General features: G+C 60.0%; 1 protein-coding gene across 1 annotated transcript in view; it reads left to right on the top strand.

Moving 5' to 3' along the window:
• Positions 1–15,174, top strand: part of LOC140418108 (sodium- and chloride-dependent neutral and basic amino acid transporter B(0+)-like) — an 82,671-nt gene that overhangs the window by 15,592 nt on the left and 51,905 nt on the right. Inside the window, exon 4 of the mRNA XM_072501526.1 lies at positions 13,075–13,242. Coding sequence (XP_072357627.1) covers positions 13,075–13,242 — 168 coding nt within the window. The remainder of the gene's footprint in view (positions 1–13,074; positions 13,243–15,174) is intronic.

Below are 15,174 nucleotides of genomic sequence, written 5' to 3'. Positions count from 1 at the left end.
GGGGATGGGGGATTGGGGGTCCGTGCCGGGGAGGGGATTGGGGGTCCGTGCCATGGAGGAGGATGGGGTCCGTGCCGGGGAGGAGGATGGGGGGGTCCGTGCCGGGGAGGGGGGATGGGGGCGTCCGTGCCGGGGAGGAGGATGGGGTCCGTGCCGGGGAGGAGGATGGGGGGGTCCGTGCCGGGGAGGGGGGATGTGGGCGTCCGTGCCGGGGAGGAGGATGGGGTCCGTGCCGGGGAGGAGGATGGTGTCCGTGCCGGGGAGGAGGATGTTGTCCGTGCCGGGGAGGAGAATGGGGGAGGTCCGTGCCGGGGAGGGGGGATGGGGGGGGTCCGTGCCGGGGAGGAGGATGGGGTCCGTGCCGTGGAGATGGGGGGGTCCGTGATGGGAACGGGGGGTGCGAGGGCAAGTGAGTTGGTCCACCTGGCCAGGTGCCAGCCTCCAACAGTTGGACACATGCGGTCCATGCCACCTGGCTGGGGGGAGGAGGGGGCATGGGCAATGATGACATGTCGTCGTTCCCCCCCTCCACCAGGCCGTCATGTTTTCCGATCAGCCAGCGATGTTGGCCGCCGTGGCGGCAGGCACTCATGTCTATGTTGCCCTGGATGAGGAGGAGGAGGAGGAGCGTGCCAGAGAGGCGGCGCAGGCTGCCGCAGAGGGGCAGGCGGCAGCCGCCCAGGCTGGAGGGTCACCTGACCGACAGGACGAGGAGGAGGAGGAGGACGTCGCGGCCCCACGGCAACGGAGGCACCCGAGGGCGCCCCGTGTGTACCGGCCCCGGCAGTCATACCAGGACCTCACGGACCGGGAATGCAGGAGGAGACTCCGGATGAGGCGGGAAACCGTGGCACACATCTGCCACCTGCTGGCACACCTGTCACCGCGTGGCACTGGCGGGAGACACCCGCTCCCCATGTCCGTCAAGGTTACGGTGGCCCTGAACTTTTATGCAACGGGGTCATTCCAGGCACTGAGTGGGGACCTGTCCGGCATATCGCAGACATCGGTGCACCGGTGCATCCGGGCAGTGACAGATGCCCTATATGCCGTGGCGCACCGCTACATCCGCTTCCCTGTGGACCGTGCCAGCCAAGATGCCCGGGCCGTGGGCTTCTCTGCCGTGGCCGGGTTCACCATGGTGCAGGGAGCGATTGATGGGATGCACGTCGCCGTGCGGCCACCTGCAGATAACAGGGCCGTGTTCACCAATAGGAAGGGTACCTATTCGATGAACATACAGGTGGTCTGCGACCACCGCATGATGATCCTGCACGCCTGCGCCCGTTACCCGGGCAGTGTACACGACTCATACGTGTTGCCGCGGTCATCCATCATCGGCATGTACGAGGGATGCCATCCCCGGCTGAGGGACTGGTTGCTGGGCGACAGGGGCTACCCATTGCGCTCGTGGCTGATGACGCCTGTACGGAGGCCACGCAATGAGGCGGAGAACCGCTACAATGATGCCCATGTAGTGACAAGGGGAGTGATAGAGAGGTGCTTTGGCGTGCTGAAGATGTGTTTCAGGGGCCTGGACCGCTCTGGGGGTGCCCTGCAGTATCGGTCAGATAGGGTCGGCCGCATCATTGTAGTGTGCTGTGTCCTGCACAATGTAGCCCAGCAGAGGGGCGATGAGCCACAGGCAGAGGAGGCGGAGTGGAGGAGCAGCAGGAAGAGGCGCAGTCCTCCCCAGATGAGGGGGATGGGGGCAATGGTCAGGGCAGACGGGGTAGACACAGGCGGGTGGCTGTCCACCGTTACCGGCTGGCCCAGCGGGCACGGGACAGGCTGATAGCCGCCCGCTTAACTGACTAGATGGGCGTGGGAATCGGGTAGTACGGCCACAGACCGCCACCATGGCAACAGCCGACCACCCACACCTCCCACCCATCCACCCACCCAGCGCCCTCACCCCCCTCCCCAACCCCACCCACCCCACCCGCATGCACACCACCCCCACCATTGCCGATCCACCTGCGGCACAACGGCAGGGCTCACACAGTTGCCGGTGGACGCGTGTCTATTGCAGGCCATGGAGGATGATGACAACCCGCCCTGCGATGAGCTCCTGGCTCTACATCGTTGGACTATGTCTGACCCATGGCCACAGTACCACCATCCACCCGGACCATCCCTGCATGCGGCTGTGACACTGCAGCGCACGGTCCCGTCCTCTGCCCGGGGGATGTTGCTGGCGGCCCAGGGGGAAGGGGGCAGACTCACCTGGGGCTGAGGTAAGACCACCCCTCACACACACACTTGCGCTCGACATACATGACACCCCCGCACGCTTTGGACAGAGCACAAAGGCAGCATCTGTAGGTGTAACATTGACTTTAATAACCAAGGGAGTTCATGCACGTGCCCTAGCCCCTAAAACTCATCTGTGCCCTGCACCCGTGCCAACTTATTCAGTGTCTAATTGTTTGGCCTTACGGACCCTATGACTATGTCTACGTGGTTCCCCAGACGGTACAGCAGAACTGGAGGTGGACTTCTGTGATTCCTGCCCTCTGACATGGGATCCCTTTGGCGGCCGTTTCCTGGGGCGTCCTGGCCTCGATGGGCCAGGCTGCGGCCCGGGCGACTGGGATGGCGAGCTGCCAGCCTGTCCTGCCCGTTGCCCACCCGATGCACCTGGGACAGAAGGGAAGGAGTCCGGGGTGTCTTGGTGTTCCGGGACCTCCCCTACAAGGGGACCCGGGACGGACCACAGCACCTCCTCCTCCCTCGGGGTGCCCGATGGCCCCCAGGCCTCTACATGGGTGGGGGATGCGAACGGACTGGCCATCCGACGCCCCCCGACATCTGGCGCTGCCAGTCCTGGAGGCCCGTGCTGGTATCGACAGGGGTCTGCAGGTTTGCAGTCATGGAGTTCAGGGGATTGGCAAACCCTGTCTGTGACTGTGCGACGCCGGCTCGCACATGGCCAATGGCGCCGATGCCCTCAGCGATGGCCTGCAGAGACTGGACTATGGCCTGCTGAGACTGGGCTATGGCCTGCCAAGACTGTGCCATGGCCTGCAGAGACTGGGCGATGGCGTTGAGCGCCTCTGCCATCTGGCGCTGGCACTGGCTCATGGCCTCCTGTGAGAGGGCAGCCATGTCCTGGGCCACAAACGCCGCCTGCACGGAAAGCCCCAGGCCTCGCAAACCGTTCCCCATGTCTGTCACCGTCGCACCCATTGCCTCCACCGCGGACGCCACCTGTGCGGTGTCGGCCTGGGTGGCACGTATGACCGGCACCACTCCGAGCTCCCGAACGCGGGTGGACTCCTCCACCTGCGACTGCAGCCGCCGCAAGCCGGCCGTCACCCTCTTCGCTCGTCTCCGGTTCGGTGGTTGCATCGGATCTATGGGTGGGTGTGGTAACTCCCGGGATCCATCTGGGCGGCAGATGTTCGCTTGGGCTGGGCTGCCCTCCGACCGCCCGGCCCCTCTGCTGTTCCTACCTCCGCCTGCTGTACCGGGACGGCTGTGTTGTGCGCACCAGTGAGTGTACCAGATGCCTCATCACTAAAGTGCCCAACCGAGGTGAGTGTTTCTGCGATGGTGGAGGGTGTTGGTGACAGCAGTGGCGTTGTGTCGTGCTCTTCGTCCCACTCTGAGTCCATGGCACTTTGGGGTGGGGGTTCGTCTCCACCCATCCACTCTGAGTCACTCTTCCGGTATTTCGTCTTCCTGGGTAGTGCTGTCCCGGGTAGGGGTGTCCTGGGTAATGGCGTCCTGGGTAGTGGTGTCCTGGGTAGTGGTGTCCTGGCTCGGCTGTGACGAGGGCCTGTGACTGCCCCTCTCGTCTCTGGGTGGCACACGCCTGCGTCGTCGCACCCGCACGAGACGGGGGCGTCGTCTCCCTGTTGCTCCAGGTCTCTCCGTCTCGCGTGGTCTCCAAGGGACATCCTGCGGGCGTCGCATGCCGGAGGGTCCGGGTCTCTCCGTCTCCCGTGGTGTGCGAGGGGCATCCTGCGGGCGTCGCATGCCGGAAGGTCCGGGTCTCTCCGTCTCCCGTGGGGTGCAAGGGGCATCCTGCGGGCGTCGCATGCCGGAGGGTCCGGGTCTCTCCGTCTCCCGTGGCCTCCGAGGGGCATCCTGCGGGCGGTCTGCATCTGCGGGGATGGGTGCCTGGACGTTTGCTCCTGCGATACACAATGAAGCATGCATGGTTAGACACGCAGGCAGTGATCAGGTGATATGGGGGAGGGGGATATAGGGGAGGGGGGATATGGGGACGGGCTGTCGGTGGCTCACTTGCTAGTACGCCCCCGGCCTCTGCATCAGCAACCTCCCGGTCCTCAGGTCCGCCAGCCAGTTCCAGGGCCCTTTCCTCGTGTTCGGTCAGTGGCCTCTCATCAGCAGGGCCTCCTCCAGTCCTCACATGCTCCCTGGTGTTGTGTGCGCGCTTCTCCTGTGGCGGGGAGGGGGGGGGGTGCGGGGTTGGTGGCAGGGGTAAAGGGCAACAGTGTTAGACAGGTATATGAATGCACGCCATCGGTTGCGCGTGTATTGCAGAGGTTAAGGTTAGGGCTGGATTCACTTGGGGATATGGGGGAGGGGGGATATGGGGAGGGGGGATATGGGGATATGGGGGATATGGGGGTGGGGGGATATGTGGGACGGGGTATATGGGGGATATGGGGAGGGGGATATGGGGGATATGGGGGAGAGGGGATATGGGGAGGGGGGATATGGGGAAGGGGGGATATGGGGGAGGGGGGATGTGGGGAGGGGGGATATGGGGGATATGGGCGGGATATGGGGGATATGGGGAGGGGGATATGGGGAGGGGGGATATGGGGGAGGGGGGATATGGGGGATATGGGGGGGATATGGGGGAGGGGGGATATGGGGGAGGGGGGATATGGGGAGGGGGGATATGGGGGATATGGGGAGGGGGGATATGGGGAGGGGGGATATGGGGGATATGGGAAGGGGTTATATGGGGGAGGGGGGATATGGGGGAGGGGATATGGGGGATATGGGGGAGGGGGGATATGGGGGAGGGGGGATATGGGGAGGGGGATATGGGGGATATGGGGAGGGGGATATGGGGGAGGGGGATATGGGGATATGGGGGAGGGGGATATGGGGGAGGGGGGATATGGGGGAGGGGAGATATGGGGGAGGGGGGATATGGGGGAGGGGGGATATGGGGGAGGGGGGATATGGGGGAGGGGGGATATGGGGGAGGGGGGATATGGGGGCAGGGGGATATGGGGGATATGGGGAGGCTCACCCTGGCTGCTCTGACAAGGTCGTTCACCTTCTTGTGACACTGGGTGCCTGTCCGTGGTGTCAGGGCCACAGCGGTGACGGCCTCTGCCACCTCCCTCCACAGACGCCGGCTGTGGCGTGGGGCAACTCTGCGGCCGTGCCCGGGATACAGGGCCTCCCTCCTCTGCTCCACCACGTCCAAGAGCGCCTCCACATCCCGTGACTGGAACCTTGGGGCTGAGCGGCGGCCAGCCATCCAGTCGGGTGTTCCGGTCGGGTGTTCCGGTCGGGTGGGGGGGAGCAGCGCGTCCTTATGAGCCGTCACGCCGTGCGGCGCGTTTGGCGCCGCACGGCGTGAACGTGAGCAAGCGCGGATCCCGTCACGTTGCTGCTAGCCCATTTCGGGCCGGAGACTTCGCACCGTTTTTGGCGGCGTGATGCAGGTCGGATTTGCGCCGTTTTTTGCGCCGATCGGCGGACTTTGCGCCGATAACGGAGAATTTCACCCCTGAAGCCTGATCTGAGGTTAACGCACACCTGACTGCAGTGATGCAGAGAGCATGTAAACTCATGCCTCCTGCTAATTGAAATATTTACAGGAGGCAGCCCAGTGTTCAGCAAGCTGCTCAGTGGCTGCACCTCTGAACAGGGTTTGTGCAAAGCTAGCACCACTGAAAGCCAGTCTGCATCTGCTAAAGGCGCGGTATATTCTGGATCGAGCAGATGTTGATGGTGGCTGGAGAACAGCCTCTGAGCAAAAGGGAAGTGGTTCAACAGGCGAGAAAGCAGGTTGGACAGAGGGTGGACAGGAGGAGTGGGTGAGGATGTCTTCTAGCCAGACAGTGAGTAGGAGCAAATAACCACTTAACATTTGCAGATGTCTATTCGTTTGGCTTGCTAATTTCTCCTGTAATGCAGGTTCAAACCGCACATCAGCAGATGCATCATTGTGGGTTGTATTTGAACTTGGATCCAATAAGCCAAATAAGCACAATGATCTATTGTGGCAGCATTTCCCAAACAAATGCGGTTGCTTCACTCATTTGGCTGGACAGTTGGGCCGGGATTCTCCCCTTCCCGGCGGGGCGGGGGGTCCCGGCGGGATGGAGTGGCGGGAACCACTCCGGCGTCGGGCTGCCCCAAAGGTGCGATTTCTCCGTACCTTTAGGGGCCAAGCCCTCACCTTGTGGGGCTAGGCCCGCGCCGGAGTGGTTGGCGCGCCGCCGGCCGACGGGAAAGGCCTTTGGTGCCACGCCAGCCGGGGCCGAAGGAACTGCGTCGGACGGCGGAAGTCCGCGCATGCGTGGAAGCGTCAGCGGCTGGTGACGTCATCCCCGCGCATTCGCAGGAAGGGGGTGTCACTTCCACATCGCCCATCGCGGAGGCTATGGCCGAGGCGGAAGGAAAAGAGTGCCCGCACGGCACAGGCCCGCCCGCGGATCGGTGGGCCTCGATCGCGGGCCAGGCCACCGTGGGGGCACCCCCCGGGGCCAGATCACCCCGCGCCCCCCCCAGGACCCCGGAGCCCGCCTGCGCCGCCAGTCCCGCCGGTAAGGCAGGTGGTTTGATTCACGCCGGCGGGACTGGCATGACAGCAGCGGGACTTCGGCCCATCGCAGGCCGGAGAATCGCCCGGGGGGGGCCCGCCGACCGGCGCGGCGCGATTCCCGCCCCCTGCTGAATTTTCGGTGCCGGAGAATTTGTCAGCTGGCGGGGGCGGGATTCACGCCCCCCCCCCCCCCCCCCCCCATCTCCCCCTCCCCCCCCCCCCGGCGATTCTCCGACCCGGCGGGGGGTCGGAGAATCCCACCCTTGGTTTGTGATGCAGAGCGACACCAACGACAGCACAGGTTCAATTCCCGCACAGACCGAGGTCATTGCAACTTTTCCCCTCGTCTAAGGTCTGCTGACCCTCAGGTTAAATCCTCACCAGTCAGCTTTTGATCAAAAGGGGAGCACAGCCTATGGCCCTCTGGGACGATGGCAACCATAGTTGTTTCACTGGACAAGTGGAATTCTTATTTTTGGTACTTCAAAATGTTCCAGTTTTCCTGTAAGTTTACTGTTTTCAATTTTGGTTGCATTCATGGATAGTTCTTAATTCTTTTGAAACTTGGGTGGTGACTCTTGCTTCTCCCTCTCAATCCTAATATTAAATGTAACTATACCCATAAATCTTGGGCCCTCTGTAATGAGACACTTTACAGCGACTTCATTAATGAACAACAATGGATTTATTTACAGGGATTTCCAAGAGCAGCAGGATATCTCTGCCTCAGAGAACTACTCTCCCTGTGCTGATGCCCTACTCTGAATCACGATTGGTCAGCCAGGCCAGGAGACACTTACTCTGCTGTGTTGCCCTTAAAGGGACAATCATCACCCCCTCCCCCTTATGTGGCAGAGGGCATGATTCAACTAATTGGGAACAAAGTCCAATAGCGAGCACATTTAGCTGTGTGTTTCCCAGTGCTCGCAGTGCCTTGAAACGCATCGCATTGCAAAAGGGGCCTCAGCAGGGAATGCGCGACGGCACACATAGTCCCATTTTGTACACTGAAGAGCTCCACTCGCCGGAACGCCCCAGTGTAGTGAGAAATCGGGTCGGCATTTTTAAATCTCCTGACCACCCCAACACCCAAATAGGGCACCCCCAGCCTGACCGCGTGTGTGAAAAAATGCCAGCTTGGCTGCCAGTGCCACCTGGGCATCTTGGTCATGCCATGTTGGCACCCAGATGGCACAGCCAGGGTGCCAGGCTTGCACTGCCAGGGTGCCCAAAGGGCATGCAGCTGGGGGCCTCTGATCCCCTGGGAGATCCTCATGAATGCAATTCCGTCTGGTTCCTGTTTCTGGACACCAATGCTGAACGGCGCTGGCCCGAGGTGAAGGGATGAATCCCAAAGTCTCAGGTACCTGGCAACTCTGCACGTTAGAGTGAGCGAGCAGTCTTGCTCTAATATGCAGATTTGCCAAAAAGTAATCCCGCCCACAATGGGCAGGATTTACATCGCAACGTCTCACAAGATCATGGCGGATCTCGGGAGGCGTTGAAAACCGAGGAGATCCCGGGAGCGGGGTCTCCTGGCTTTTATCGGCCGCACTGTTCCACAGCGAGCTGCTTTTCAAGCACAGCGTGGGCATTGGATTGTGCCCAGAATGTGTGTAACTCACGTTCCAACTCAGCGACTCTGATTGGGAGTAAGTTGAGGCAGTGACATTTACGCCAGGTGTAGTCAGTCTCTCTGGTCTGCATGGTGCTCGATTGCAGAAAAACACAATTGGTTTGTCTGGCCAGCAGAATCCAGGTGGAAGAATTGATTTCAAATCAATCATTCTCAATTGTGATGAACGTAGGAATTTCAGATACATTGTATTATATGTATTTGGTGCAGTCAGGGTTCAAAGCCTCAGTTAGTATGCGTATGACTGCTGCAGTAGTGTTTTTAAAAATCCGAGTTTGAATGACAGCAAGGCTTTTTGGGAGCCAAAGGTGCGAATACAGCATCGTAAAAGCTTGGGCTAATGGATTTTTGTTTGGACTTAAAGGGGTCCCTGGGGAATACATCGTTCGAGGCATTGTTTTCCAGCTTGGTAAGATGGTTAATGAGAGGAACAAAGGGCTGAAGCTGTGCGATGTTAAGGTTTCAGTTTTAGATTGGCTTGTGAACAGAAGTCTAGTATCTGCTTTCAATACAGTTCAGTTAAAGCTCTGTCGGCGGGAGACAGACGAGCAGTTTCTTTCCAAGCATTTCAGAGTTTTCAGTTGGGAGCTACAAGTAGAGCTATGAAGGCAGTTTCTAAAGACCTCAGCGAGAGGCCCTGCGTTATTCTGACAGGGTTAAGTCTCTTTCTTTACAGCAGATTCAAGGGTTCTCTCTTTTTCCAAATGGAGTTTCAAGACACCACTAGACAGCAAGTACGCCTGTGTGCTAACTGTATTTAAAAGTGGATTGGGATCTGAGATGGTTCTGTTGCTTGAGTCAAGTAAAGATAGAGGTTAAGGGTTATTGTGTCACAGAATTGATGAGCATTGTTTAAACGGTAACTTTAAGCTACTTTCTTCTGTGATGTTGAAGATATTTGCATACTGTGTCAGTAATGAAATTTGTTTTAATATACCATGGGCGCGATTCTCCGTGAATCGGCGCGATGGCCCGAAACCGGTGCCAAAAACGGCGTAAATCACTCTGGCGTCGGGCCTCCCGAAACATCGCGAATTCTCCGGCCCCGAATGGGCTAGTAGCGGCGTGACGCCATTCGCGACGCATCACCCGTCACGGACGCAGTAGCTGTCAGTGACGCCGCATGGCGTCCCTGCACAAAAGACGCCCCCCCACCCCCGGAGACCCGGCAAAATGGTTGCCTGCCACGCAGTGCCAAGTGAGACCCCACACTGCCTGCCCCCCTTCTCCCTTTCCCCCTTCCCCCATATCCCCCCTTCCCACATATCTCCCCATATCCCATATCCCCTTCTCCCATATTCCCTCATTCCCCCAAATCCCCTTCCCCATATCCCCCTTCCTCCATATCCCCCTACCACATATCCCACATTCACCATATCCCCCCTTCTCCCATATCCAGCTTCCCCATATCCCGCTTCCCCATATCCCCCTTCCCCATATCCCGCTTCCCCCATATCCCCCCTTACCCCATATCCCCCCTTACCCCTTCCCCCATAACCCCCCCTTCCCCCATATTCCCCTTCCCCCACATACCACCTTCCCCCATAATCCCCCTTCCCCATATCCCCTTCCCCCATATCCCTGCATATGGGGATATGGGGGAAGGGGGGATATGGGGTAAGGGGGATATGGGGAAGGGGAATATGGGTAAGGGGGATATGGGGGATGGGGGATATAGAGGATGGGGGATATGGGGGAAGGGGATATGGGGAAAGGGGGATATGGGGGCAGGGGAAGGGGGATTTGGGAGAAGGGGATGTTGGGGAAGGGGGTTATGGGGAAGGAGAGATGGGTGTAGGGGGAGATGGGGATATGGGGAAGGGGGATATGGGGGGAGTGGGGATATGGGGGAAGGGGGGACAGACCCGGCCCATCAGGTGGGCGCTGCCCCCAGGACATTCCAGGGCAGTCACAAGCCAGGGACAGACTCGGATCAGGCATCCCGAGGGAGGAGGAGGGTACTGGAGGGCCCTTCCAGAGCAGTCCAGGCACCCAAAGCGCATCTTTAGCAGCCCAAAGAACCTCTCTATCACACCCCTGGTCACTGCACGGGCACCGTTGTAGAGGTTCTCCGCGTCAGTCTGTGGCCTCCGTATAGGCGTCATCAGCCACGGCCGCAACGGGTAACCTTTGTAGCCCAGCAACCAGCCCCTCGGCCGGTGGGTGGGGGGCGGGGGGTGGGGGGTGGGGGGGGTGGGGGGGGGGGGGCCTCGAACATGCCGGGGATGAAAGATTGCGCCAATACGAGTGAGTCATGTACACTGCCCGGGTACCAGTGCAGACATGCACGATCATCATGGGGTGGAGGCAGACCACCTGGATTGTTCATGGAATAGGCCTATATGTGAACACAGCCCTGTTATCCGCAGGTGACCGCACGGCGACGTGCATCCCATCGATCGCCCCCTGGACCCGGGCATCCTGGCCACCGCAGCAAAGCCCGCTGCCCGGGCATCCTGGCTGGCCCAGTGTACAGGAAACTGGATGCAGCGGTCCGCAATGGTACATAGGGCGCCAATCACTGCACAGATGCGCCGGTGCAGCGATGCCTGCGAGATGCCGGACAGGTCCCCACTCGGCATTGACCCCGTGGCATTGAAGTTCAGGGCCACCGTAACCTTGACGGCCACAGGGAGAGGGTGTCCTCCCCCAGTGCCACCCGGTGCCAGATGAGCCATCAGGAGGCAGATGTGTGCCACGGTTTCCCAGCTCATCCAGAGTCTGCTCCTGCATGCCCTGTCCGTGAGGTCCTCGTACGATGAGCGGGGCTGGTACACACGGGGCCTCATCGTGCGTCTCCGTCGCCGTGGCACCACCACCTCCTCCTCCTCCTCGTCCTGTCGTGCGGGTGGCCCTCCAGCCTGGGCAGCTGTCTCCTGCCTCCCTGCGGCATGCTCCTCTGCGTCAGCCTCCGCCACCTCCCTGGCACGCTCCTACTTCAGCTCCCCCAGGGCAACATGCAGAAGTGTGGTTCCCGCCACGGCGAACAAATTCGCTGGGTGATGACCTAACATAACGACCTGCAGGGGGTGGGGGAGTGGGGGAGAGGGTGGGGGATAGACGACATGTCACCATTGCCCATACCCCCACCCCGCAGCAATGTGCCATGGGCTGCATGGTCGTGACTGTTGTCAGCTGGCACATGGCCAGGCAGACACCCGCCCCCTTCCTCCCCCGGCACGCACCGTCCCCAAACCCCCCACCCCTCTCCTCCCCCGGCACACACCCTCCCCAAACCCCCACACTCTCTTGCCCGACACGCACCCTTTCCATCACTCGCCCTCCCCGGCTTCCCCCTCCCCGGTACGCACCCTCCTCAAACCACCCCCTCTCCTCCCCGGCACGCACCATCTCCACCACGCACCCTCTCCAACACCCCCTCCTCTCCCCTCCCTTAGCTCCTCCCCCTGCCCCTCCCCCCTCCCCCCCCCCCCCCCCCCCCCCCCCCCGGCACGCACACTCCAACGGCTCCTGCGACACCCCCACCACCACCTGTGGCCCTGCCGTCACTTCTCCGGCGGCCGCCCCACACCGCCCCCTACCTCCGCGCTGGCCGTGTCAACCATCACGACTGGTTGACGCCGTTAAATAGGTGGTTTGTTTTACGCCGGCATGACCCGTGGTCACGTCTGCGGGACTATGGCCCATCCGGCCCGGAGAACTGGGGCGGCCCGGCGGCCCGTTGCATCGCGCCGGTCTTCGACATTCTCCGAGGCGCGGCGCGATTCACGATAACGGGATTTTTGGCATGCCGGAGAGTATCGTGGGACGGCCGGGCTGGATTTACGCCGCCCCCCGGTGATTCTCCGACCCGCTGGGGGTGTCGGAAAATCCCACTCCAGGGACGTCATTCTACGACCCCCCAGCGGGTCGGAGAATGGCCGTTGGCTGCCGTGAATCCCGGAAATTGGGCGGGGGCGGGAATCGGGCCGTGCCGGTTGGCGGGACCCCTGCTCAATTCTCCGGCCCGAATGGGCCGAAGTCCCGCCCAGAAATTGCCTGTCCCGCCGGCGTAAATCAAAGCTGGTATTTACTGGCGGGACCAGGCGGCGTGGGCGGGTTCCGGGGTCCTGGGGGGGGTGGGCGGGACGATCTGACCCTGGGGGGTGCCCCCACAGTGGCCTGGCCCGCGGTTGGGGCCCACCGGTCCGCGGGCGGGCCTGTGCCGTGGGGGGACTCTTTCCCTTCCGCCTCCGCCACGGCCTCCACCATGGCGGAGGCGGAAGAGACTCTCCCCACTGCGCATGCGTGGGAAACTGTCGGCGGTCGCTGACGCTCCCGCGCATGCGCCGCATTTCCGCGCCAGCTGGCGGGGCACCAAACGCCATTTCCGCCAGCTGGCGGGGCAGAAATCCCTCAGGCACCGGCCTAGCCCCTCAATGTTGGGGCTCGGCCCCCAAAGATGAGGAGCATTCCGCACCTTTGGGCCGGCGCGATGCCCGTCTGATTGGCGCCGTGTTTGGCGCCAGTCGGCGGACATCGCGCCGTTGGGGGAGAATTTCGCCCCAGATCCCTATTTTGTGTGAAATCACTCCGGGAATGATGTATTCTTTCCTCACAGTCTTAGGAAATTAAATGAAAATATTGGGGTTTCTGTCCAGTATCGTATTCATTGTTAGGACCTGGTCTGGGATGGTAATACAATCTAACTGCCTGCTCCTTTTTCTATTTTCAGGTCTGGGTATAACTATGGTCCTTCTGATTACCATTTCCAACATTTCGTACAACGTCATCCTCGCCCACAGCCTGTACTACCTGTTCGCCTCTTTCCAATCCCCCCTGCCGTGGGCAGACTGCTTCAGCTGGTGGGGCGCAGATGAAACATGCAGCAGGACTCCCAAAGGTACTGTCTGAACGTCTATCGGGTAAAGTATAGAGACCGACTGTTCATTCTGTCAGACTAAATGGGAGTGAAAAATGGACAATCATTTCAGTGACCATCTTCACTGTGATCACACATCTGGAATAGAAATCAGCAGCAGCAATCATGTCACTGAGTCACCGGGATTGCAGGACAATCAGTTTGAACATTGGGAAGAAACAAAGAAAAGAAAATCTTCCAGTGTTGTTTATGAGGAAAATGAAAGAGAATTAATGTCACTCTTCTTGATCACTCAGCTGTTCACCCATTCGAAAATTCTTGGCTGGGTCGGAGAATCCCCGGGGAGGCGTGAGAATCGCGCCACAGCGCCCCGACGCCAGCTCACCGATTCTCCGGCGCTGATTTTCGGGCACCCGCGGGATCGCCACCGCGTCGATCAGGGGTTGTTGGAAGCGCCCCCCCCCCGTCAATTCTCTGGAATCGGCGGGCACTCAGCCAAGTCCCGCCGGCGTGGGTTACATGTGGTCCCACCCGGTGGTACCTCAGAGTTCTGTCTGCGGGGGGAGGGGGGGAAATCCGACCCCGGGGCGGGGGGGGAGGCTCCAGGGTGGCCTGGCCCGCATTCGGGGCCTACCGATCAGCGGGTAGGCTGGTTCCTTGGCGGCCTGGTTCCGTGGGGGTCTATGTTCCTCCGCTCCGCGCCATGTTGCCCGGGGGCCGGCGCGGAGACAGGAACTTATGCGCATGCGCAAACTCACACTGTCCGTGGCGTGCATGCGTTAACTCGCGCCGCCCGTGGCGGGCAGGCCTTCGGGCACCAGAGCTGTGGAGACCACTCCAGCACCATACTTGCCCCCTGGGAAGGTGTGTATAGCTGCCAGGTGAGGACCGTTGACGCTGGAGTGGCTCGCGCCACTTTTCACGCAGGCGTCAGAACGTGGCCGCAGGATTGGAGAATCCCAGTCACTGTGTTCTTTCTCATTCTGTCTATTATATCCCCCCACTCCCCCTCTCTTTCTCTATTTGTTCTTACATTCATTCTCTTGTCTGTGTATCTCTGTGTTTGTACAGGAAACTTTTCCCATCATGGGAGTTTCCCCCAAATATCTTCCATCTTCCGTGCATTTCTTACTCTGTCAGCCTTGCACAAACTTTTTGTTCATGTTATTTCAGTCTTGTCTCTTTCTCTTTCTTCTCATCCTTCCATAGGGACGCACTGTTCAACTGAAGACTCAAAATTTTTTCTTCAGATATTGAAGATTAATTCTCTTTGAATTGATCAAAAATCTTAATTGTGATTGGTCAGATTAAAACTCCTGAACGAGAGGAAACATTGTGCGTGATTCAGCCGGCAGATGTCGCGATCTGGATCTTACCCTCAATGAAGCTGATCCAGATCAGCATATCTAGCCATCAGGCTCATTTAAATGTTCGTTCGCCGGAATCACCTGTGCTCGGGATTCAACAGCCGCGCCTGGGACACTTCGCTTCGCCAGTGTGTCATTTAATACTGGTCTACACAATCATGGTGGGGACTTCCAGGCCATTGGAGACCCCTGGGTGGTCGTGGACAGGACAGGGTGGTACCCTAGCAATGCCTGCAAGGGGGTGATCAGGGGACCCTACCAAAATGGCACCCTGATCTGCGAGGAGACTTTCCTGTTCACCAGCAGAAAATTCCTCGAAGTGCGACATTGAGGCCAAATAAACAGCAAAGTGCTGTTGAAAAGCAGGGTGTTTCTCGGTGCTACATTGAACGCTAGATTGAAACTGCGATCGTAAGGCGTGGGGGTGGGGGGAGGGGTGTGTGGGGCTGGCACCCATCTGTACCTAGGGACAATGAGGATACCAAATGTTCACAATTAAAACTTGTTATACCTGATACATGCAAAGCCTCAATTGATCCCCACCCCGTTTCCCTCTGCTACCCCCCCCCCCCACCCACCCACCCAG

The sequence above is a fragment of the Scyliorhinus torazame genome, chromosome 5 (assembly GCF_047496885.1).
Source record: "Scyliorhinus torazame isolate Kashiwa2021f chromosome 5, sScyTor2.1, whole genome shotgun sequence".
Classification (NCBI taxonomy): Eukaryota; Metazoa; Chordata; class Chondrichthyes; order Carcharhiniformes; family Scyliorhinidae; genus Scyliorhinus; species Scyliorhinus torazame.
This window is presented reverse-complemented; position numbering and strand designations above follow the sequence as displayed.